This window comes from Ambystoma mexicanum, chromosome 12, assembly GCF_040938575.1.
Source record: "Ambystoma mexicanum isolate Mex_15411 chromosome 12, UKY_AmexF1_1, whole genome shotgun sequence".
Taxonomy (NCBI): Eukaryota; Metazoa; Chordata; class Amphibia; order Caudata; family Ambystomatidae; genus Ambystoma; species Ambystoma mexicanum.
The window spans coordinates 522,189,271-522,212,751 of record NC_090936.1 but is presented as its reverse complement, the minus strand read 5'-3'; the positions used below and the strand labels follow the sequence as shown (position 1 = coordinate 522,212,751).

Genomic DNA, 23,481 nt, shown 5'->3' with positions numbered 1-23,481 from the left:
TTAACTTGACCTTGGTTTTTCTACATGCGTACTCCTTTATATGTTCTGGCGGAGATCTGGAGAACAGCTCCCTCCACCTCGCCAACTGGTTCTTTAATGACTGTGGAGTAAGGGCGTTGCAAGTCTAACAACCGTCCCAGCCACGGTCTTCGCAGAGGCACCAGAGGCAGAGCATGTGTGGGTCTGATGTAGTAAAGGATCCGTCACAGGGCAGCAGGCACCTATTAAAGCCTGCAGTGGCCGACAAGCGCCGCAGAGGGGCGCGTGCCGCAGGACGGTGTACATTTTAGTTCCTATAAAAATGAAATCTTCATTAGTAAACAGAGGGACACATATCCATGGAATAAAGAGGAAAAAAAGGCCCTCTTCCACAGCGTAGGTGAAGCAGGCACGTCGACATGGAAAAAGAGGACTGAGGTGTGGCGCCAGAGGGCGGAGTCAAGGGAACGCATGTTCCCGGGGCCGCAGCCCTGCGTGCAACGAAATAAAGACATTTTATTCTGGTGAAAAAGGTTCAGTTCCTGTCCCTAGCGAAGGACATCCATACAGTATGGAGGAAAGGGGACGGGACGTAGGGGTATGGTCCCTCCTTGTCTGGAGAGTAGGTCAGGAAGAGGGGGCAGCCCGATGACTGGAGCCACTGACAGACGGAGCAGGTCCGGATACCAGATTTGGCGCGTCATGCTGGGGCGATATTATCATCCTGTAGCGACATAGCTTCACTGTGTTGATGACCCGCAGCAGGAGTGGAATCGGGGGAAAGGCGTACAGAAAACGACCCTCCCATTTGAGTGAGAAGGCACCCCCCAGGGTCCCTGGTTGGGGAAACCTGCTGGCGAACTCCATGCAGGTTGAGTTTGCTACCGTGGCGAAAAGACAGATCTGGGGACGGCCTCATTGAGACACCCGCTCTTGCTGCATCTTCCACTCACGGTCGGATCGTAGCTCCCTTCTGAGGGCATCTGCTACAGTGTTCTTGACACATACCAGGTGAGTATACTTTAAGGAGAGGAAGTAGGCCCTCCTACAGAGTGCCACCATTAATGGGAGAGGAAGAGATAGGAGAGAGCAGAGACCATATGAGGGGTCCAAAGGTCTGGTGAGGGAACGACAGAGGATGTCAGTCAGAGTCCGTCTGGAGGAATCAGTGATGTAGGTATCAGCGATAAGGAACCTGGGTTGGAGACCAGGATGTCCCTCTTGAACGTCTTCCTTTCAGACTTAATGAGAAGGGAGGGATATGATAGGAGAGAGTAGCAGTTAGAGAAGACGGGGGTCGGTGGGTCAGTTAAGTGGAATGCAGTAATTGCTTTCCCCCCATACCCTCCCAACCGCACCCACATACCTATTTGGCTGCAGGCTTCGTGCTTCCTCGGATGACACCAGCAGACACTGTCTGGAGCCGATTCTGTGGGAGTTGTCCTTTGCCTCTGGTTCCTTTGCTGGGGCTGCCTGGAAGACTGTCAGATGAAGGCCCAGTTCACAAATGTGAGCGTGTGGGCAGGGAGGGAGGAGGGGGATGAAAAGGGGATGCGTTGACAAGGGTGTGAGGGCGAGGTAGCGGGAGACAACGCGATGCAGCGCTTGGAGCGCCAACTAAATTAAAATGTATGTGCCGAGCCAGCCACTGCAGCGCTACAACGTGCTGTAATTAATAAGTTGGAGCCCGGTGCCTCGGCAGCAGGAACACGCCTCACAATCTGTACTCCAATGCAAAACATTCAGTGTATAGGTGTTGCAAGTGATACCCAATAGCCCAAACAAAAAAATGGTCTGAAATGGAGCAGCTGAGTCTATGAATGTCAATGTGCGCCACAGACTGTTGATATGATATGGCATTTAGAACGCTGGGCATCTCTAAGGTTCAAGGGAATCGGCACAGACATGAGAATTCTCCCTAATCTCTAAAACGGCCTAGCATTTATTTCTGTCTGAAGGCTGACAGAAATAAATGCTAGGCCGTTTTAGAGATTAGGGAGAATTCTCATGTCTGTGCCAATTCCCTTGAACCTTAGAGATGCCCAGCTCTTTTGCTGGACTTTAGGACTTTTTATTTTAACCCTGGAGTGAGCGAGACCTTTTTCTCACAGTCTCATGTGTTTTGACCTGATATGGATTATGTGTTTCCACTGTTTTTGGAGTCTGCCAAACTCCATAGGCATCTACTTTTTGGAAGGTGACACCCATCACTTTCAGTGCAGTGTCACAGAGAAATCCTTTTGATTTCTCATAAGGTTTAAATACATTTTCTTGTGTGAACTACTGTTCCCAAGAATAGTAAAGTGAAATTGACTTTACTTTATTTTCTCTTTGTAGGTCCAGCACACCCCATCTTATGTGGAGTGCTGGGGGAGGGGGTTACCTAGTAGCCCCTAATCCTACATCCTCATGAAACATGTTTTATGTTACCCTCACTACTTTAAATGGCTGGTCTCAGTGGTTTAATTTTCCTACCATTGTGCTTTTCTACCACAGGCTAGATCCCTAGCTGCAGTATAGGACCCATGGGTGACCATTTTGTTAAAATGGCCCCAGTTGTCTTTTTTCGCCATTTTCTGTTTGTGAGGTCTTTCTTGGGTTTTATTATGTGCGTGGAGCCGGGTTTGAGCCCTTTGTTCCTTTTGCCTTTGGCGGGCTTCAGTCCTGAAATCCGCCTCTGGCTCCAGTGTGCCTGGAAAGGCAGGAGGTGAGGGAGGTTCGCAAAACTCCCCTGTCCTTTGTCTCTAGGAATGCCTGAATGCAACTAGTCCCGATTGGCTGGCTGCCCTTTCAGGACAGCCACCCTGCTGTGTGATTGACAGCCTAGACTGAGCATGAATAGGAGAAACCTGCTTAAAAGAAGAGGGTTTTGTGAATAGAGGCAGAGTCGACCATTGGGAGAAACACCCAATAAAGAAACCGTGAACGAAGCTTGCTTCATCCTCCTGGGCCTTTGAATTGCCTGTTGAAGCCATGCTACTGTGCTGAAACTTCTTTTTCTAATCGACAAGAAAAGCTCTGGAAGAGAGGACTTGTTCCTTGGGTTAGTGGGAGCGACCAACTTCACTAGACCCCCGCTTCCTCAACTGGCTGTACTTTTTTGCTGCTGCAGGAACCAATTGCCAGGCCTCGAGAAAACCGTAGTAGAGTGCAACATCTGAAATCCGTCCAGAAGCTCCAGGAATCTAAGAACCCTCCATAAGCAGGACGACCCAAGCTCAGGTCCCCCTCACCAGAGTGTAGGACTCGAGGAGTGAAAGAAGCCCAACCGATATGCAAGATCCACGGTGGTTCTGTTTAGCGAGCACTGAAACTGCGAAGTGCTGCTGAACACAAAAGAGCCCGTAGCTGCCGACGACTTCCAAATTGCTACCGCAGGAGCCCTCCGACATTCTCCCTCTTGTCCCTGTTAGGCAAAATTGTATGCAGTACCCTGTGGGAGACTGCACTAGCCTGGTCCTCTTGGCAATGGTTAACCCAACCTTTGGTACAAGCATTTACTACACAAGTTGGTAGAGTGACTGAGCAGCCAGGTTTATCTCAAGAAGGGTCAATGTGAGCTGTAGGGTTGTAACAGAGTTTCACAGTGACTGTTATTCACATAAACATTTACACTCAAGGTTTCTTGATTAAACAATTATTAATTTCTTTAACAGTCAGTTTGTTAGGGAGAATTCTCAGAAATGTGCCAATTCCCTCCACCCTAGAGAACCCCAGCAACTTTGCTTGATTTTGAGGACTTGATTTTTTTTAAGCTGGTGAGAGTGAGCTCCTTTTTCCCCACTCTCTCATGTATTTTAATGTGATTTTGAACTCTGTCAAACTCCATAGGCATCATATTTTACATTGTGTCACACAGCACCTTCAGTGCAGTGGCACAGGAGAGTCTTTCAGATTTCCCAAAGGTTTAAATGCCTGCTCTTGGATAAACCCAAGAGCAGTAAAGTGAAATTGACTTTACTTACATGGGCAACTTTCTAGAGCCAGCACACCCCATCTTACAATAGGGTGCTTGAGGGGTTACTTATTATCCCCTTTGACTAGTTTCTCATGTAACATTTTTAGGTTACCCTTTCCTCGATGAATGGCTGGTGGTAGTGGTTTACTTTTAACTACCTTGGTGTGCATTTACCATGGGCTGTATTCGCTGCTGCAGTAAAGCACCCAAGGGTGCCATTTTTGTGAAAATCGCCCCAGTCTTCTTTTGTTCGCCATTTCTTTGTGGAAAAGTCCTTGAGATTTACTCTGCGCGTCAAACCAGGTTTGGTCCCTTTGTTCGCTTTGCCTTTGGCAGGATTCATGGGTGTCTGGGGTGGGCAGGAAGGGAGGGAGGTGCCAGAAACTCCCTGTGCTTAGTTTCCTAGGAGACCCAAATGCACTCTGTGGTGATTGGCCGGCTGACTGTTAGGCCAGGACAACCACCCTGCTGGGTGACTGAGAGCTAGGCTGGAATGAATGGGAGAAACCTGCATAAAAGGCAAGGCTTTTGGCTTGGAAGGCAGAGTCGACCACTGGACAAAGGAACCGAATAAGAACTTAAAGAGGACGCCTGCTGGCACTCCTGGAATGTTGGTTTGCCCTGCAAGGACGACTTCTCCCTTTTAGCTGGTAGGACCAATCAACTCCAATGTAAGCCACCTGGACATCCTCTCCGAGCAGGTTGAATTTCCACAGAGTTGCTGCTGGAAACCTTAACGCCACAGAGAGGAAAACCAGATTGTGTGCGTTGCTTTTAAGTTGGCCAAGAGATCCAGGAAGATCCTCCTGACTCAAAGGAAGCAGGACTGACGAGGCTGAGCCACCTAAAAAGAGTGCCGGACCGCGAATACAAGGAAAGCCCATCTTTATAGCCAGAAACCGCAGTGTTGCTATTTGCATTAGACGCGAGGAGCTGAAACACTGAAGTGCCACTTGTTTGAAGATTGCTGGTTGCGGTCGGTGACCGTCCCTTTGCAGTGCATGGGTCCCCAGACATCCTCCCTCTTTTCCCCACGACTGAGGCCCAGGAACACCAGGATCTGCAGAGCTGCTGAAGAACAGAAGTCATCTGCTGCACTTTTCTTCAACCTAAAAGGTACTGTAGAGTCTAAGAGAACTTACCTCTTATTGTGTAACTACACTTCTAGTCTGTTGGTGAGACTCGTTGTGGCTGCTCTTTAGAGTTGCCGATAGCTTCTTTACCTCACAAGCCTAAACAGCTTGTGGTCCTACTTGGAATTCTTCTTTTCTAAAAAAAACTCCTTTTCTGAGGAGTGCTTCTGCTTCACCTAGACTTTTGCTCAATTGACTTTAGCTTAGCCCGACTTCCCTGAATGACTTCTTCCCTCTGTGAATGTGTTTGGGCTTCCTTCCAGGAAAGGGGAACTAACTTTGCATTGTTTTTTTTTACAAAAAGTACTTTCCTGCTTTGAGATTATTTGTGAGATCTCTTGTTGCGTCATAATAACCTTTCGCTTTAACAAACTCTTAAGTGTGAGTCTAATTGCCAACAGTAGTATATTAATGTCCACAGTGTCCTAGTTACTAAAGTCACCCGAGGGTGTAGGAAGTGTGTGTGCCATCCCAAAAGGGTACTTACTGGACTTAAGGCAAGTAAGAAAAGTCTTGCACAATGTTTTAGAAATCTTTGTAGAAATGAAATCTCTGTAGGCCACAAGCTGGGAGGCTTGTGAGGGACAAAGCTGCAAGCAACTCTGCAAAAGGCAACCAAGGCAAGTCTCAACAGAGCTAGCAAGGCTACACAACAAGAGGTAAGCAACCCCAACTGGTTCCAGTTGGCTTCTGTTCCTGTTGTAGTATGGCAGATCCTATTGTTCCTGGGCCTCAGTCGTGGGGTCAAGAGGGAGGACGTCTGGAGACTCCTACACTACGGTTTGAAGGGTCAGCAGCAATGGGCAAACTTCAGATCAGCTGCACTTTGCGGTTTCAGCTCCTCGCGTCTCTCGCAAATAGAACCACTGCGGTTCTCGGGTACCTTATTGGACTTTCCTCGCTGTTAGGAAGAATTCTCATAAATGTGCTAATTCCTCTCTACCTTAGAGACGCCCCATCTCTTTTGCAGACGTTTGGGACTTTGTACTTTTAATTCGGTTTGTTTTCTGTGTTTGTTTCTTTTGATTATGGAGTTTTAGACAACTCCATAGGCATCTTTTCATGTGTGTTACACAGCACCCTCAGTGCAGTGACACAGGGAAGCCTTTTCAGGCTTTCCCAAGGTCTAAATACCTTCTCTGGGATAAACTCAGCACACACTATCTTTCAATAGAGAGCTGGAAGGGTTACCTAGTATCCCCAGTGTCTAGAAACTCATGTAGCAGTCAAATACTACCCTTTCCTATCGAAAAAGGCTTGTGGCAAACTACCATGATTTTTCCCGACTGCTAACACTGGTAGCGGGAAATCGCGGGAGACATGTTCAAGACGGCCCCTCAGCCTCCTTTGTTAAAACGGTTCCCGGTCTTCTTTTTTAACCATTTCTTTGGGGAAAGGTCCTTCAAGTTTTTCTTTGCGCGCCAAACCAGGTTTGGTCTTTGTTCATTCGCCTTTGGTGGGCTTCAGGAGTGAAACCGGCTCTGGCTCCAGAGTGTCTGGGGTAGGCAGGAAGTGAGGGAGGTGGCTGAAGCTCCCTGTGCTTAGTCTCCTAGGAGCCCCGAATGCACTCTGAGGTGATTGGCTGGCTGACTATCCGGGAAGGACAGCCACCCTGCTGGGTGAGTGGCAACTAGGCTGGAATGAATGGTAGAGAACTGAATAAAAGGCAAGTCTCTTGGCTTGGAAGGCAGAGTCGACCACTGGATGAAGGAACTGAAGAAGAACTTGAAGAGGATGGCTGCTGCAACTCCTGGACCATTGGTTTGCCCAGTGAAGCCCTGCTGCAGGTCTGAATCGCCAAGTTTGCATCGAGAGAGAAGCCCTGCAAGGACGACTTCTACCTTTGAGTTGGTGGGACCAATCAACTCCCAAGTAAGCCACCTGGACATCCATCTCGGAGCTGGTTGCATTTCCTCAGAGTGCTGCAGGAAACCTTAGAGTCAGGGAGAGGGACACCAGATTGTGTGCGTGGCTTGTAAGCTAGCCGAAAGCTTTTGGAAGATCCTCTGGACTCCCACGAAGCAGGACTGACCAAGCTTGACCCCCCTCAGTGGAGTGCGGGACCTCAGATATGAGGCAAGTCCACCTGGACAGCCAGGAACCACGCTTATTGCTATTGGCTGTACCACAAGGAGCTGAAACGCGAAACAGCCACTGAAAGTAAAGATTGCCAGTTGCCAGCTTTGACGGTGCCAATACAGTGCAGGAGTCCCCCGGCGTCCTCCCTCTTGTCCCCATGACTGAGGCCCAAGAACAGGGAGATCTGCAGAGCTGCACAAGAACAGAAGTCTTCAGCTGCATCTTTTTCTTCTTTACTAATGTACTGTAAAACTAGCCTAAGGGAACTTACCTCTTACTGTGGAAGTGCTTGTAACTTCTGCAGCTCACAAGTTGTGGCCCTACATTTGATTCTTCTTGTTCTCAAAGACTCCTAAGAACTTGTATAAAGACTTTTCCATTTCCTTGCCTGAAGTGCTGCATCCTATACAAAGACTTTGGTCTATTGACTTTGGCTTAGCCTATTGAATTGAATGACTCTTCTAAGAGCTATCTAAACATATTTGCCCTGCTTATGACTATTTGTATTTCTTCTGTTCTAATAACCTTTGCCTTTTAAAGAGTATTCTGTATACCAACAGTAAGGTATTAATGTCCCCAGCACCCTTGTTACTGAAGTCACCTGTGGGTGCAGGTTGTGTCTGTGGGCCATCCCAAAAGGGCCTTGTCTGATCCAGAAACTCAGAGTGTACAGTATTGGAGTATATTTGTGTGTTACTATTCTATTGCTTCCTTCTGAAGAAGGCTTTATAACCGACTGATAAATAAATGTTTGTGCAAGAATCCTCGAGTTTAAGAGTTTATTTGAATACCTGTAACTGTGAATCTGTGTGTACCTCCACTACTGCTCCCATTTCCCCTCTTGAAATAAGCTTGGCTGCTCAACACGCTACCAAAACTGTGTAGTACAAGCTTATACCAAAGGTTGGGGTGCCTATACCTGTAGTCATAGTGGTTTGTAGTGTCCCCAGAGGGTACTGCATTCAAACTTTGCCTATTAAGCAGCAATGGAAGTACAGCCAGCTCCGAGAGGATGTCCAGAGGAGTTCGCTTTTGGGTTGATTGCTCCCACCAACCCAAGGGGAGAGGTCGTCCTTGCAGGGCTTCTCTAGTCGAGGCGAATTCGGAGCTTCAGCAGGACTTCACCGGGCAAACCAATGGTCCAGGTGTTGCAGCAGGTGTCTCTTCCAAGTTCTTCTTCTGGTTCTTTCGTCCATTGGTCGACTCTGCCTTCCAAGCAAAAGACATCACCTTTAATTCAGGGTTCTCCCATTAATTCACAGCCTAGCTGTCACTCACAGCAGGGTGGCTGTCCTCCAGGCACAGCAAGGCAGCCAATCACCTAAGAGTGCATTCCTTTCACCTAAGAGATTAAGCACAGGGAGTTTCGGGCACCCCGCTCACTTCCTGCCCCTGCCAGACACACTGGAGCCGAAGCAGGCTTCAACAATGAAACCTGCCAAAGACAAAATGAACAAAGGGACCAAACCTGGTTTGGCGCATAGAGTAAATCACAAGAAGGATCTTTCCAACAAGAAACGGCGAAAAGAGAAGACCGGGGTCATTTTCATAAAATGGGCACTCATGGGTGCTTTACTGTGGCTGCAATTGCAGCCCAAAAAAGCTCAATGGTAGTAAAAAGTAAAGCACTGCCACCAGCCATTAATTGTAGAAAGGGTAACAAAAAAACATTACATGAGAAACTAGACAAAGGGGATAACAAGTAACCCCTCCAGCACTATGGTAAGATAGTGTGTGCTGGGTCTAGAAAGTTACAAATGTAAGTAAAGTCAATTTCACTTCACTGCTCTTGGAAACAGTAGCTAAACCAAAAGAAGGTATTTAAACCTTTGGGAAAGCTGAAAGACTTCCCTGTGTCACTACACTGAAGGTGTTGTGTGACACAATGCAATAAGATTAAGCCTATGGAGTTTGTCAGATTCCAAAACCAAAAGAGAAACGCAGTTCAAATCACAGAAAAATTCATGAGTGGGAAAAAAGGTCTCACTCTCTCCAGGATAAAAATTAAAAGTCCTAAAGTCCAGCAAACGTGCTGGGGGTCTCTAAAGTAGAAGGGAATTGGCACATTTCTGAGAATTCTCCCTAACAGTCCCCATGACTGATGCTCAGGAATCCAGGGTATGCACCGCTGCAACAGGACAGAATCCAGCTGGACCACTCTTCTTCAAACCAAAGGTACTGCTGCGACTTGGGGTATATCCCTCAGTCTCTTTAGCCGTGCTCTTCTCAGTTGAGACTTGCATTGGCTTACTTTTTAGAGTTGGTTCTAACTCTGCTTTTTACAGGCTTCACAGATTGTGACCCTACAAGTGATTTCTACAAACTCTCTAACCTTGTGCAAGACTTTATCTAAGAAGTGCCTCAGCTCCATAGACCATAGACCGCTCCAATTAACTTTGGCTGTCCTGACTCACTGCAGACTCTTCTAGACCATTGACTGATATTTTTGTCTCTCTTAGTGGTAACTCTTAGTGGTAACTTGTTGTAGACCGTTATTGCTGGGAAAGGTTGTCTAGACTTCACTGGAAGATTTAAGTATACTCACATGCCCTGAGAACCTGTTCAACCTTTCCTTTCTGTAACCTCAGACTCTGCAAAGTAGAACTAGTGATATATAAATGCCATTACTGTCCTTGTGAATTAAGTCACCTTTGGGAGAAGGAATTGTGTAAAGAGCATATCCAAAGAGAATCCACTAACTTCTGCTGATCCTGAAAAGTATTTTAAAGTATATTTGACTGCTACATAAATTGCCCTTTTTAAAGAATGCTCATTTAATTGTGAGATAAGCCTGGCTGCTCACACTACCAACATGTGTAGTACAGACCTATACCAAACGCTGGGTTACCCAATGCCAAGCAGATAAGTGTTGTGTAGTCTCACACAGTGTGACTACATCAATTCTTACCTAACACGAGATTGTTATTGAAAAACGTAATATAATAGAACTATAAATATGTTTTAGAACGCAGGGATATCCATTCAACTAAAATGACAGCCGACGGCGACTTTCAAATCTAAATGTTGAGGAGCTAACACTAACCAAAGAAAGGTTCCAGAGAAGGGTAAAACATGCTTCAGAGAAATGGCTGCCTACAGGGGGGCTTACTGTGGACAAAACATGATCAAGTCATCACCGAATGGAAATAGTGTGCATGGTTTACTACAGAGGTGGAGTGTAGCTTTAGTTATATGTTATCCTTTTGGGAAATATATAACAGTTTATGCCATTTTCATAGTGTGCACTTTGTTCTGTAAATTCAGGTTCAACTCTACCTACCACTTATGATGATCCGTTCCAGAAAACACTCATTCTAAACCAAAGGCGAAGAAAGTGGCGAATGCACCCAAATACTTTGTATTGTATAGCTACATTTAACATTTGCTATAATAAGGAGGCAATACACTGTAATGATGTTAATCAGGCTGCCAATGTATAACAGTTCAATTTGGAACCGACTTTTTTTTATCTTGCACACTCCAAGTTGGTAATGCTGCTTGTTTTTGAAAATGCAACAAAGTATAAAACAATTTTTGTGAGTAACGCAAAACTGATACTCATGCAGTTAAATGTGATGAACAAAACACCTTGGTTTTGTGACGGAAGATAAAAACATGGTTTACATAGCTGTGCATGAATTCTCAGTACTGTATTATTAGAAAAACAAGTTGCAGGCAGTGCACCTCATTAAATGGCATTGCTTATAAATCAAGTGACTGGCCTACATGAAGGAATATGTATTACAACAGGAGCAGGTTTACAGCTGCAATTAAACCATTCCCTTTCCGAAGGCTGCTTAAAAGGAACAACGACAGTCTCATAACAGTACAAAGTGTGATGCAACTGAGTGATAGGGCTAGCTGAAATAGATACCAGGGCAGGTAGGGGGTGCTTGTGCAGGGGAAGCTAGTTAGTTGGACGGCATATAGGGACTAGCATGGCCACGAACGGTCAATTGCCACCAAAGGCTAAGTTCCCTCCACACAGCCCATATCTCTAGTTACACTCCCAAAGCTAGTAGTTTTGGCTTGTAGGCAGTGCTTACAGCACCACATAGAAGCCAAAACTGATGGGGCAAACCAAACTGAATCAGATTCTGCTGCTTTAAAACGAAATTGATAGCACAACCGATGACACCGAAGCACGCACTGCATTCTTTACTCTTTTTGTAATTGTAATGAATAGTTCAGTAACAGGCTAGGTGAGATTAAGAGATTTCAAGAAATGGCAGTTTTAAGGGCTAAGGGAAACTGCCAGACTACAAATACATTGTATTAAAGGCACACCTCACCACCTAGCCGTTATGCCGACGTGTAACACAATGCTTTACCTAGAAACTGTAGTCCTAAACAACATTACTCTGATAGACAACCGGTCCTCACCATGCTCCTCAGCTTTGATGCAGTGGAATGATGGCCTTTCCTCTCGCCTCAAAGGAGAAACGTTGCCACTTCCCAGTGGGGGGCCTCTCTTCTCTATGCAACTGCTGGGCAAACATGTGGTGTAGTGCAATCCGGCCATGGACAGCATGCCCTGAATAGCTTCCTCTTCATTGCTGGTGGACGTGGGACAATATCTGCAGAATGTTAACCATGTAAGTTAGTATTTGGGATTGGCAACAAATCCTTTTGAGTGGCCATGAATCCTGGCCAGTTGGAAGATTTGGCAGACTCACCTGGTACTTGAAGACTCATTTCTAGATTGCAGTGTGCTGCTGTCGGAAGGGTGTCGTTTCACCAGACACTCTTCTTTAGCTTCGTCCCCTGAGCTATCCGATTCGTCAGAGGAATCCTTCTGAATAAGTAACAACAATCATTTATAGCCTGCTCCGGGCCTTGCTGGGCACCGTGCAGGGCAAGCTAATGCAGTTACACATGCAGATTATTTGCAAGAGAGCCTCTTGGACTTATGTAAACTAATTCCCCATGTAGACCCTACTTTGATTTGGCACAGAGCTAATTTCACAAAAGGATTGCTAACAATGTTGAGCAGTACATCAGTACTCTGCAATCTGTACTTTGGGACCACTTCTGATACAGATAAGTGGCATTTTCTCCCCTTAACCAAATCTCCCGCTGCTTTACTCGCACTCATTCTGTATGCAGATTCTCATTCTATGAGAATGTCATCACATTGTAGTCTTCCCACAACAGACCATCCACCCGCATATGTTGCTGGTTTAATTTGCAGACCCCTCTTTGCAGATGCCAAAGTGCATGGCAGAGATATTCTGCCCGTCAGTGCAAGAAGGTAATACCACTCATTAGGTTGCTACCCCTTGGACTGGTTCAGCTTTTATAAACTTTCATGCTTTCAACACCCCTGGTTTGACTGCAATCCCGTGCCCTTGTAATCCCTCCCCAGGTACAAAATGTGGGCGATTCATCACTGGCTGGTAGCTCAGGATGACCTTTGTCTATGTGAGAATTTTTACTGCATTTTGTTTCTTTTGCAAGTATCTCTGAACCAGGTTTAACTGCTTAGCCTGGTCATCTCCTTTCTCCCATTTGTTCGTTAACCCCCCCCCTAACCATCTCTTACCATACTTTCAAATTCTTAACAGCTACTTCTGACCACAGCCACAAGTATATCACATTGTTTTACCTGGGTAGTGCAACTGGCATCAGAAATGTCTGAATCAGAGATGTCGGAGTATTTCAAAGATCCATTCCTGAGGTCTGAATTCACACTATCAAAAAATACTGCAAGACAAATTGCTGCTGGGTTAAACACCAAATTATTTAATTTGCAGCCTACTAGTAGTCCAAACAAAAAATACTTACTGTTCAGTGGTTTTTGGATTTCATCTTTAATGTCCGTATCTGACAATGAACGTGGTTCTTCCACTTTTAGATCTGGCGTTTTTGACCTTGCCCGGTTATCCTCATCCTCGCTGTCTGCAGAAAACAGGCTTCGATCCCTGAAGGGATTTCTTTCATCACTGAAGAAAACACACACATCTTAACATCGTATGGTGCATCTACATACGTATACATTTTTTCTAGTTGTGAAAGGGTGATTATGATCTATTTAGATCGCACTCGGACACAAGGGTTTGGCAGTCTATAATGGCTCACGCTCCTTGCGCACCAAATTGACAAACCAACTCTAATCACAACTTGTCCGCAAAGAGAACCCACAAGCACTGCTGTTGTCACGCACACACCCTCTGGAACACGATCAAAGTATTTACTCGGAATGCACAATTCTCTAATTTTGCAAATCTCACAATTTGTCTTTTTTTTTACAAGCACGTATGAATTAATCGCAATGGGCACACAGAACGTCATTCACGGTACTGCGCTACTGTTAAAAGATGACAGCCCAAACCTTGCATAGCGCTCCGCTGCTCTCAAGCTGAGGCTGCGCTTTAAACAATAAAATAATAAAATAGTCCTGAGAAACTGCCGACTCAAGAGATTGGAAAAATGACCTTGAAGATGAAATGGCTACAGCCGCCACCAAATGCTGCCCAAAAGGGCACTACAGGAAGATTTACCTTCAGATGACTTAAAACAAAGTCATGGATCAAATGCCAATGAAAAAAGGATGCATGAAGAAAACATTACTTAAATGAAATTCCAAATGGGTATCATAGTCCATCTTAAGTAAACTACACTGACCATCCACGCCTATGTGAAGATCTTTGAAGGTCTATGGAGATAAATCTCTATTTCCATCCTCCAAGTGCAGAATGAAAAACAAGCTACAAGTTGCTGGAATGCAATCAAATAGACGTGGCGCTGCATCATCCCAAAATGAACATTAGCTGAAGTCAGGTTTTTATTTTTTCTCTTTTTATGTTTTATTTTTATTATTTTTTTTTTTTTTACACCACGAGTCCACCACCCCCAATTGGTACCTTCCCTTTAAGGAATTACACAGGGAGGCAAACACTTTGTGGTTAGCCAAACGTAGAACTAGGGTTACATGTAAATAAAGTCTCCTCTATTATAGGACCTTCATTAATATTCACAACCTGAATAAATGATCAACTCTAGCAGCAAACACTTAGAAGGAGAGAGACGCCACAAAAAAGGAAAAAAAAGAGAATCATTAAAAAGCCAATCCATTTACATAAACATAATTTGTAAAGGAGTGGGGTCTGCTGTGGTACTGAAAGTTAGGGCAGTTTTTGTACCGCCCTCTTGAGGATGCTGCACTCACTAACCCTACGGGTAAGAATAACACACCCGACAAGAAAGGGCACCCCACACCTCTTAGTGTAGGTGATGTGGTCGGAGCGACAAGGCTCAACTCTCAGGTGGTGGTAGTAGGCCAACAGGTACTATTGGCCCAAACAACTCTAGAAAACACAAACTGACCGAATGAAAAAGGAACAAGTTACTTACCTTTAACAGTTGTTCTTCAGCATGGGTCTGGCATGGATTCACATATGAAGCTCTGGGTCATACTGCCCCAGCCAATGACTGCCCTCTCTCCAAGTCTCTCCTCTGGCAGCCATCTTCAGATTTGGTAGCATGTAAAGTGGCAGTATGACCAAGAAGAGCAGCAGAGGGGCAGGAGGGAGGGTTCGCATGTGAATCTATGCCAGACCCATGCTGGAGCAAAAACAAAGGTGATGGCTGGAAGGTTTAGAATGAATCTTAACCACTGGCATTGCTCTAGGCAACCCTCCAGACCACCGTTCTTCGCCTGCCAAGCCATTATAGAAGGGGAAAGACCATCTGCAAATCAGGCTTGGTCCCACCCCAAAAGGGGCAGTCCAGCCCGAACTGCTAGGCCACATCCCTTCTGCACGAGACCACAAGCATCCCCAAACATGTTTCGCCCCGGTTGGGTCTCATCAGTGAGGAGTAGCTTGGGTCTCTAGGCAGGTAAGTTACTTGTTCCTTCTCCAGCATGGGGTCTGGCATGGATTCACATGCTCATGAATAAAGAATACATAGCAGTACATACATACACAACCATGGGAGGCGGCAAGGCTCAACAGAAGCAATTACTCTCAACTCCTCATCAGGCTCACCTTCAAGCAAACCGTTTGCGTAGCACTGCTTGGCCGACCCTGGACTCTTCTGGAATACCCGCCAACGCAGTTAGAATTTCGTGAAGGTGTGCATAGACCTCCACATAGCAGCCCTGCAGATGTCCAGTAGGGGCACACCAGACAGGAACGCCATTGTCGCAGCAATGGCTTTGGTACAATGGGCTCTCGGACGGCCAGGCAGCAGTCAGTTTGCCAACCAGTGACAATGAGTGATGCAGTCGGAGAGCCACCTGGAGATGGAAGCCTTGGACAAGGCCTTCCCATGGTTCACAGGACCAAAGTTCACAAAAAACTGAGATGTCTTCCGGAAACTCTTAGTGTGAGCTACATAGAACTTCAGAGCACGCGCCACATCCAGGGAGTGTAGAGTCCTTTCAGCCGGCGACGAAGGCGACGGTAAAAACACAAACACCAAAGGTTTGTTGAGATGGAATTCCAACAGAACCTACGGCATTAAGGAGGGGTGCTTCCGCAGCACCAAGCTCGTATTGTGGAAAATCTGATAAGGCTGATTGCAGGACAGGGCCTGGATCTCACCTACTCTCCTAGCAGAGGTGATGGCCACGAGGAAAGCAGTCTTCCACAAAAGGTACTTGAGAAGGGCTTGATGCATAGGCTCGAAACCCCTCCCCCCCTCCCCCTCACCCCCACGAGCCTTGTCAGAACCACTTTGTTCCAATGCCGGGGCAGGAAACCTTCAACAACGGGAACTATCCGAACAGTCCTTTAAGGAACTCCTTGACCAGACGGTGTGACCACAGCAAAGACCATCCTGTAGACCTGGTGTAGCGGGAGATGGCCACCAGATGCACTTTGACGGAGGCATGAGCCAGCCGCGCCCTAGCCAAAGACAACAAATACGGAAGGATCAAGGGGCAATAGCCCTCAGAGGGTTCATCTTCTGCAACCGGCACCAAGTCGCAAACCGCTTCCACTTGTGCTCGTAGCACTTCAGGGTCGACGACGCTCTGGCCCTGGCAAGGAACCCCCTCCAGTCTGCCGGTAGCTCGTACCCACCAAACTCTAAGGCTGCAGGTGCCAGATCTTCAGGTTCAGCGATCCTGGTTGTGGTGCAGGTTAGCGCCTCCTCTTGCGAGCAGATCAGCGACCACTGGCAGATTGACTGGAGGCGACGTTGATAGGCTGAGAAGGTCCGAGCACCAAATCTGCCTCGGCCACACCGGGGCATTGAGGATCATCTTGCACCGGCACAGCAAGTTAACCGATTACTCATAGTAGCAGAGGCCATGCAGGAAACGCATACAGGAACAGGCCTTCCCAAGGGAACGTGTCCATGCTCCCCGGCTGGTGGGACCTGCTGGTGAATTTCCAGCACTTGGTGTTGGTCGCTGTTGCAAACAGATCGATCTGGGGTCTGCACCCATCTGAGGAAGAGACTGTCCACTTGATCCTGCCGAAGCTCCCACTTGTTGCAAGAGCAGAGCTCCCTGCTGAGCGAGTCGGCAACAGTGTTCTTTACTCCCGCCATGTGAAAAGGAATGAGAAACATCCCCTGGGCGACAGCCCAGTGCCACAAGTCCTGCTCGCCTCTGGAGGATCCCCCCCGGGGACCTGGTTCCCCCCTGCTTCCTAATGTAAAACATTGTGGTGGTATTGTCCGTGAAGACGACCACTTTTCCCTTGAGGGACGGAAGGAATGACTTGAGTGCTCAAAAGACTGCTCACCGTTCCAGGACGTTGATGTGTAGCTCCTTCTCCGGCAGCCACAAGCCTCTGGCATGGAGACATTTGGTGTGGGCTCCCCAGCCCTCCAGGCAAGCACCCGTGGTGACCGTCTCCTGGTATGGCAGTCTGTTCCCCCGGCAATGTTAGAGCGCACACCCCACCACCATGTTGCCCGACGGAACTCCTCGTTGAGCACAATCCTGTCCTTGAAGCTTCCGGACACCGGGATCCAGCGAGCGTCCAGGCATAACCTGCAGAGTCTGATCAGGTAGATGCACAACAACATCAAGCCGAGCAGCAACCTGATGGTCCTCACCGTGGCAATCTTCAGTGCTAACAGCTGTTGCACAATGACCAAAATGGCTGCTATAATTTCTTCTGAGGGGGCCGCTAGGCAGGACACTGTTGAGCCTGGACCCTGGGAACAGCGTATCCTGCGATGGAACCAAGCACGACTATGGATAGTTCACTGAGAACCCCAGATCCGTCAGCAGCCAGACGGTCCTCATCAGGTGATCGACTGCGATGTCTCTTGACCTGGCACGGATGAGCCAGTTGTCCAGGTATGGGTGCACAAGTATTCCCTTGTAGGCGCTCACCGGCGCCAGGCACTTTGTGAATACCCGGGGCGCCGACTTCAGTCCGAACGGGAGAGCCTTGAACTGGTAGTGCTTCCCTTATACGACAAAGCACAGGAACTGTTTTTCGTGAATGGGGATGTGGAAGTACACGTCCTCTAAATCCAGAGAAGACAGGAAGTCCCCCTCCTCCAGTTGGCCGAGCACATGCTGCAACGTGACCATCCTGAATTTTTGGGACTTGATGTACTTAAGTCAGATCGAGAATGGGCCTCCAGCCACAGTCTTCTTTCTTACGAAGTAGTATCCGGAGTAAACTCCAGAGTCACTTTGGAACCAGCTCCATCGCCCCCTTTTGTAACATGGCTCGAACCTCTAACCGCAGCTGCGGGATGTGTTCTTGCCGGGCCACCAGTGGTATCTGCGGATACTTCGCTGAAACTCTGTGTCCGTGGGCGAGAGCGTCCGGCACCCAACGATAGGTGGAGATGTTTTCCGACGTGCCGCCGAAGTTTGCCAGCCGACCTCCCACCAGGGTGCAGGGGTGTGGGCCCGACGTCTTGGCCAGTTCAGTCCTGCTTGGCAGTCGGCGGACCACCCTGGGAGCCTACATGACGACGGAAGCCACCTCTGAAGGCCTTGGAACGACTCCTGTATGCTTCCTGGATAGTGGAACGGGAGGGTTGATGGTACGAGGACGATCCTCAGCCGAAACTTTGATGATCTGTCCGACTTCCCTCCTGAGGAACTAAAGGGCGAACGGTGCTGTTGCAGTATCCCGATGACACGGGCCGTCTGTCAGTCTTGATGGCCTGAAGCGATTCATCGACAGCTTTTCCAAAAAAAGACTGTCCCCGAACAAGTTTGTGGTCCTCGGTGATGGAGGCAAACCCTATTTCCCATCTAGCGGAACCCAGTGTCCACAATGTCCAGGGCCACAGTGATGGCGTGATCCGACGCCACCTTGCCCGCCTAATGGATCTCCACCGCCTCGACCCGTTTGTCCTCGGGGAGGCAATCCAGTAGCCGGGCCATCTTGTACCATAACTCCCGATCGTACCTGGCCAGGATCGCTAAAGCGTTAGCCGCTTTGACCGTTGTAGCAGCTGAGTAGATGACCTTTCTACCCACAGCGTCCCACTTCCTTCCTTTGCTGTCTGGGGGAAAGGAGGCTGAGGATGACTGGTTGGATGATGACTTCTGCGCACCCGCCGAGACCACCGAGCCTGGTGATGGATATGGCTGCAGACACTTTGGTGCATAATCCGGCGGCCGGTATTTCTTCTCTAGCCGGTCTCTTTTCACGGGGGCTGAAGCAGGAATTTTCAGCAGCGCCAGGCCCTCATCCCAGACATCGTCCAGAAGGGGCATCGACAGAATGGTCTTCCTTTTTTGCCTCCCGGCGCTGATGAAGGAAGCCCTCCTCCATCTCCTCCGGCATGAGCGGGAAGAGCTCTGGTGCACAGGCTACCATGAGGAGAAGCCCTTGGAGGCGGAGAGATGCCACCGTTGTCAGTGTCCGTCCCTGTACCCCCAGTGGTGTGGGGGACACATATGGTGACTGGAAAGGAGGCATAGGGGCCACTTCCTCTTTTTTGGCGGCAGTGGGCCCAGGGCCGGTGGTGCTGCCTGCATCCTTTTCTGCATCTCCGACACCAGAGTCTCGAAAGAATGTCATGTGACAAGTCTCTGGGAGTTGTCGGGGGCGGGGGAAGTGTTGCTGTGCACAAGCAGTTGTCGCCTCCTGTGATAGTCTCTGGTGACTACCACCTTCGACGTTTCCATTTTAGTCTCCAGTGTTCTCATGGACCATGTGGACGGAAACCATGTCCTCGTCCCAAAAAGAACTGTCCGTGCCCTGGAGTGCCCCACACCTACCCCGCACCTCTTTTTTGTGTCCCGAGGGGTCGGTCTCCGACTCAGGGACAGCATCCTCTTTTCTGGGGTCTTTTCCACTGGTTAGGAATCCATCGACTGGGTTTTTGGCTGTAGATCCCGACGACTCCCCTGCTACAACTCTTCCTCCTTGCTGAGGTACTGTGTTGGCTGGGATATTTACCTACCTTAAGCCTGTGTGATTTCGATAAAGCTTTGGGGTGTTTGTGATTAGGAGTCCTCTCATCCAGTTCACCCTGGCCCACTGATGGAATCCGCCTAGGGCGTCTTCTCAGAAGTCCCTGAAGCTTTCAACCTCTCCAAGTGTAATACTTACCCATTTAGGAACTCTGACTTTTGCTACTTCTGTACCTTTCTGAACTGTCTGTTGGATACTAGAGACCTAGTGACCCCCCCCCCCCTTTCTGCCACTGAGAACACTCATGCTCCAAGAATAAGGGAAAGACTAATGATTGGGCTGGTTGCCTAGAAAAGAGAACACATGTTTAAAATTGTAAAGGAGTTGGTTGGTAACTAACTCAGTAAGTAGTTACAAAAGTTCTTACTTGCCTTGAATGTGTGTTGGGCCATTCTGAAAAGCATATGCAATGTTATTTTACTCACCTGTGAATTGGTTGTGCCTCTTCCCAAAAGTAATGCTGTTGGCTTAATTTCTGCCAGAATATTAGTGTGTATGTTCACCAACTGGGTCCTGCTTCCCCTGACCTGCGGTATAGCCTGTCTAAACTAAGTCTGCCTTGTGTTTTACCTGCCTGGAATAACTGATTCATTCTTAAAGTATAACATTGGGTTTTACTTTTCCTGGTCGGTTTTATATAGATACTCTAAAACAGTCGGTTTATACTTACCTTTAAGTTGTTGATCGCTCCTTTAAAAAGTTTGTGTTTCACTTATCTTGGTCTGCTTTAGGTCATCCTAAAATAAGTTAGAACGATACTGCTTACCCTAGTGTGTGTCCCACTGACCTGAAAAGCAACTAATAGCATATTACAACCATAGGTTTTACCTGCCTAGAATAGCTGTGCGTCATTCTTAAAAAAAGAATTATGTAGGTGTAGCTGACCTTGGTCTGCTTGGTGCAATCCTAAATTAGTGTAAAGAGTTCTTGCTTACCTTTGTTTGCATAAGGGAGAATTTTCATTTTAGTGCTCAATTCCTCCCACCGTAGAGACACTCCCGCCCCCGGAGAAACCTGCTTAAAAGGCGAGAGTTGTGTGACTGAAGACTGAGTCGACCACTGGGAAGAACCCAACGAAGAAACAGTCAACAAAGCTTGCTGCATTCTCCTGGACCTTTGAATTGCTTTTTTCTAATCGACAAGAGATGCTCTGGAACAGATGATTTCTTCCTTTGGGTTAGTTGGACCAACTAACCCCTAGACGAACTCCGCTTGACCATCTTCCCTGACTGGCTGTACTACTTTGCTGCTGCAGGAACCGAGTGCCAGGGGTCTAGAAATCCGTAGCCAAGTGCAACATCGGTGATCCGGCCAGAAGCTCCAGGAGTCTCCCCAGGTCCCTCCAGAAGCAGGGCGACCAGAGCTCGAGTCCCCTCACCAAAGTGCGGGACTCAAGGAGTGAAGGAAGCCCAACCGGTATCCAATATCTGCGGTGGTGCGGTTTACGGCACGCTGAAACTGCAAAGTGCAGCTTACCCGAAAAGAGCCCATAGCTGTTGCAGACTTCTGAATTGCTGGCGCAGGAGTCCTCCAGACGTTCTCCCTTGTCCCCACGAGTGAGGCCCAGGATCTGCATCGCTGCAACCAGATAGAAGCCAGCTGGACCACTCTTCTTCTAACCTAAGGTACTGTTCTGACTTGGGGTACTTACCTCAGTGTCTTTAGCTTCGCTCTTCTAAGTTGAGACTTGCAGTAGCTACTTTGCGAGAGCCGATTCAAGCTCGACCCTTCACAAGTATAACAGCTTGTGGCCTTACAGTGATTTTCCTACAACAAACTCTCTAACTCTGTGCAAGCCTTTGCTATCTAAAAAGTGCATCAGCTCCATAGACTATGCTCCAATTGACTTTGGCTGTCCTGGCTCTCTGCAGACTCTTGTAGTCCATTTGACTTATTCTTACTATCCTTCATAGATGATAACTTGGTTTATAACCATTATCGCTGGGAAAGTTTATCTAGACTTCATTGGAAGATTTAAAAGTGCTCACATGCTCTGAGTTTAACGTTTTTTCCTTCCTTTAACCTTTCCTTTCTGCGAAACCTCAGAACTTACAAAGTGTACTAGTGATCTATAAATACCATTACTGTCCTAGTTTGTGAAGTCACCTCCGGGTGTAGGAAGTGTGTAAGGAGCATCTCTAAAGAGTATCTACTAGGCTGTGTTGATTCTGGAAAATTATTTTAAAGTATATTTGATTGTTACATGTATCGCCCTTTTTAAAGAAGGCTTATTTAAAAACTACTGTTAAATAAATAACTATTTAAACTAAAACCTTGAGTGTAACTGTTACTTGGCTACTTGTATTGGTGGATTTCAGTGCTACAGCACACCTCACATTTACCCCTCTTTCGATAAGCCTGGCTGCTAAGTCACAATATCAAAAGGACAATGGTGGTGTAGTCTTCCACAGGGTTACTATATCAATTCTTGCTTAACAGTATGTGTTCCACTGAGCTGAAAAGCAACTGTAATTGTATATTACAGCAAAAAGGTCTTACTAACCTAGTGTAACTGTTATCCTAAATGTGGCTATAGTTTTCTACTGTTCCTTGAATTTGTGTGCCACTATTCAGAAAAGTATACTTGCAGCTTAGCTTACGAATGGATGCCTTAATCAAGTGTCACTGCACTAGTGAAATTAATCATAAATGTACATATGGTTTTTACTCCCCATGAATAGGTGTGGCATGTGTTTGAGAAGGTTTGACTTGCGTAGAAATACTGTTATAATTCCCACGGTTTATTCTTTGATCTGTGTACCTACAAGAAATTTCTTTTTTATATTGTGTTTATAATTCTATGACCAAGTGTTTGGGAGATTCTTCATTTTTAGTGCTAAACTCCTCCCACCTTCGAGAACCCCCCACCCCGCCCCCCCAAGCTTTTTGCTGGACTTGGGACTTTTTAATTTGACCCCTTAACCCAGGAGTGAGCAAGACATTTTTCGCACACATGTGTTTTTACCTGATTTGGATTTTGTGTTGTCACTGTTTTTGGAGTCTGACAAACTCCATAGACATCCGTTTTTTGTATGGTGACACACAGCACCTTCAGTGCAGTGTCACAGAGAAATCCTTTCGATTTCTCATAAGGTTTAAATACCTTTTCTTGTGTGAACTACAGTTCCCAAGAATAGTAACTTACCTTTTCTCTTTGTAGATCCAACATACACAAACGTACGTGGAGTGTAGGGGGGTTACAGGGGGTGGGTTACCTAGTAGCTCCTGATCCGACTCTCATGTAACATTTTTATGTTACCCTCACTACTTTAAAGGGCTGGTGGCAGTGGTTTATTTTTTCCGACCATTGTGCTTTTCTACCGCAGGCTGAACCCTCATCTGCAGTACAGCACCCATGGGTGACCATTTTATCAAAATGGCCTGGTCGTCTTTTTTTTTACCATTTTCTGTTTGTGAGGTGTTTCTTGGGTTTTGCTCTGTGCATTGACAGATGTGAGCCCTTTGTCTTGCCTTTGGCGGGCTTCAGCCCTGAAGCTGGCCTCTGGCTCCAGTGTGTCTGGAAGGACAGGATGTGAGGGAGGGTCCCAAAACTCCCCTGTCCTTTGTCTCTAGGAATGCCTGAATGCATCTAGTTCTGATTGGCTGGCTGGCCTTTCAGGACACCCACCCTGTTGTGTGATTGACAGCGTAGGCTGTGCATGAATGGAGAAACCTGCTTAAAAGGCGAGGGTTTGGGACTACAGGCAGAGTTGACCACTGGGAGAAACAGACAAAAACCATGAACGAAGCATGCTGCAACCTCCTGGACCTTTGATATGCCCGGTGAAGCCCCCCCTTTTCACCTCGACAGAGAAGCTCCGGACAGAACAACTTCTCCCCTTGTGTTAGTGGGACCAACTAACCAAGAGACGAACTCCACTCGACCACCATCCCAGACTGGCTGTGCTTATTCGTTGCTGTGAGCCCAATGCCAGGGGTCGAGTGTCTGTAGTCGAGTGCAACATCTACCACGGAACGAATCTGG

General features: G+C 47.3%; 1 protein-coding gene across 1 annotated transcript in view; it reads right to left on the bottom strand.

Moving 5' to 3' along the window:
- Positions 1-23,481, bottom strand: part of KDM7A (lysine demethylase 7A) — a 529,021-nt gene that overhangs the window by 37,865 nt on the left and 467,675 nt on the right. The window contains exons 14-17 of the mRNA XM_069628822.1: positions 12,934-13,091; positions 12,755-12,852; positions 11,826-11,944; positions 11,533-11,726 (exon numbers count right to left, since the gene is read on the bottom strand). Of these exons, the coding sequence (XP_069484923.1) occupies positions 11,533-11,726; positions 11,826-11,944; positions 12,755-12,852; positions 12,934-13,091 (569 nt within the window). The remainder of the gene's footprint in view (positions 1-11,532; positions 11,727-11,825; positions 11,945-12,754; positions 12,853-12,933; positions 13,092-23,481) is intronic.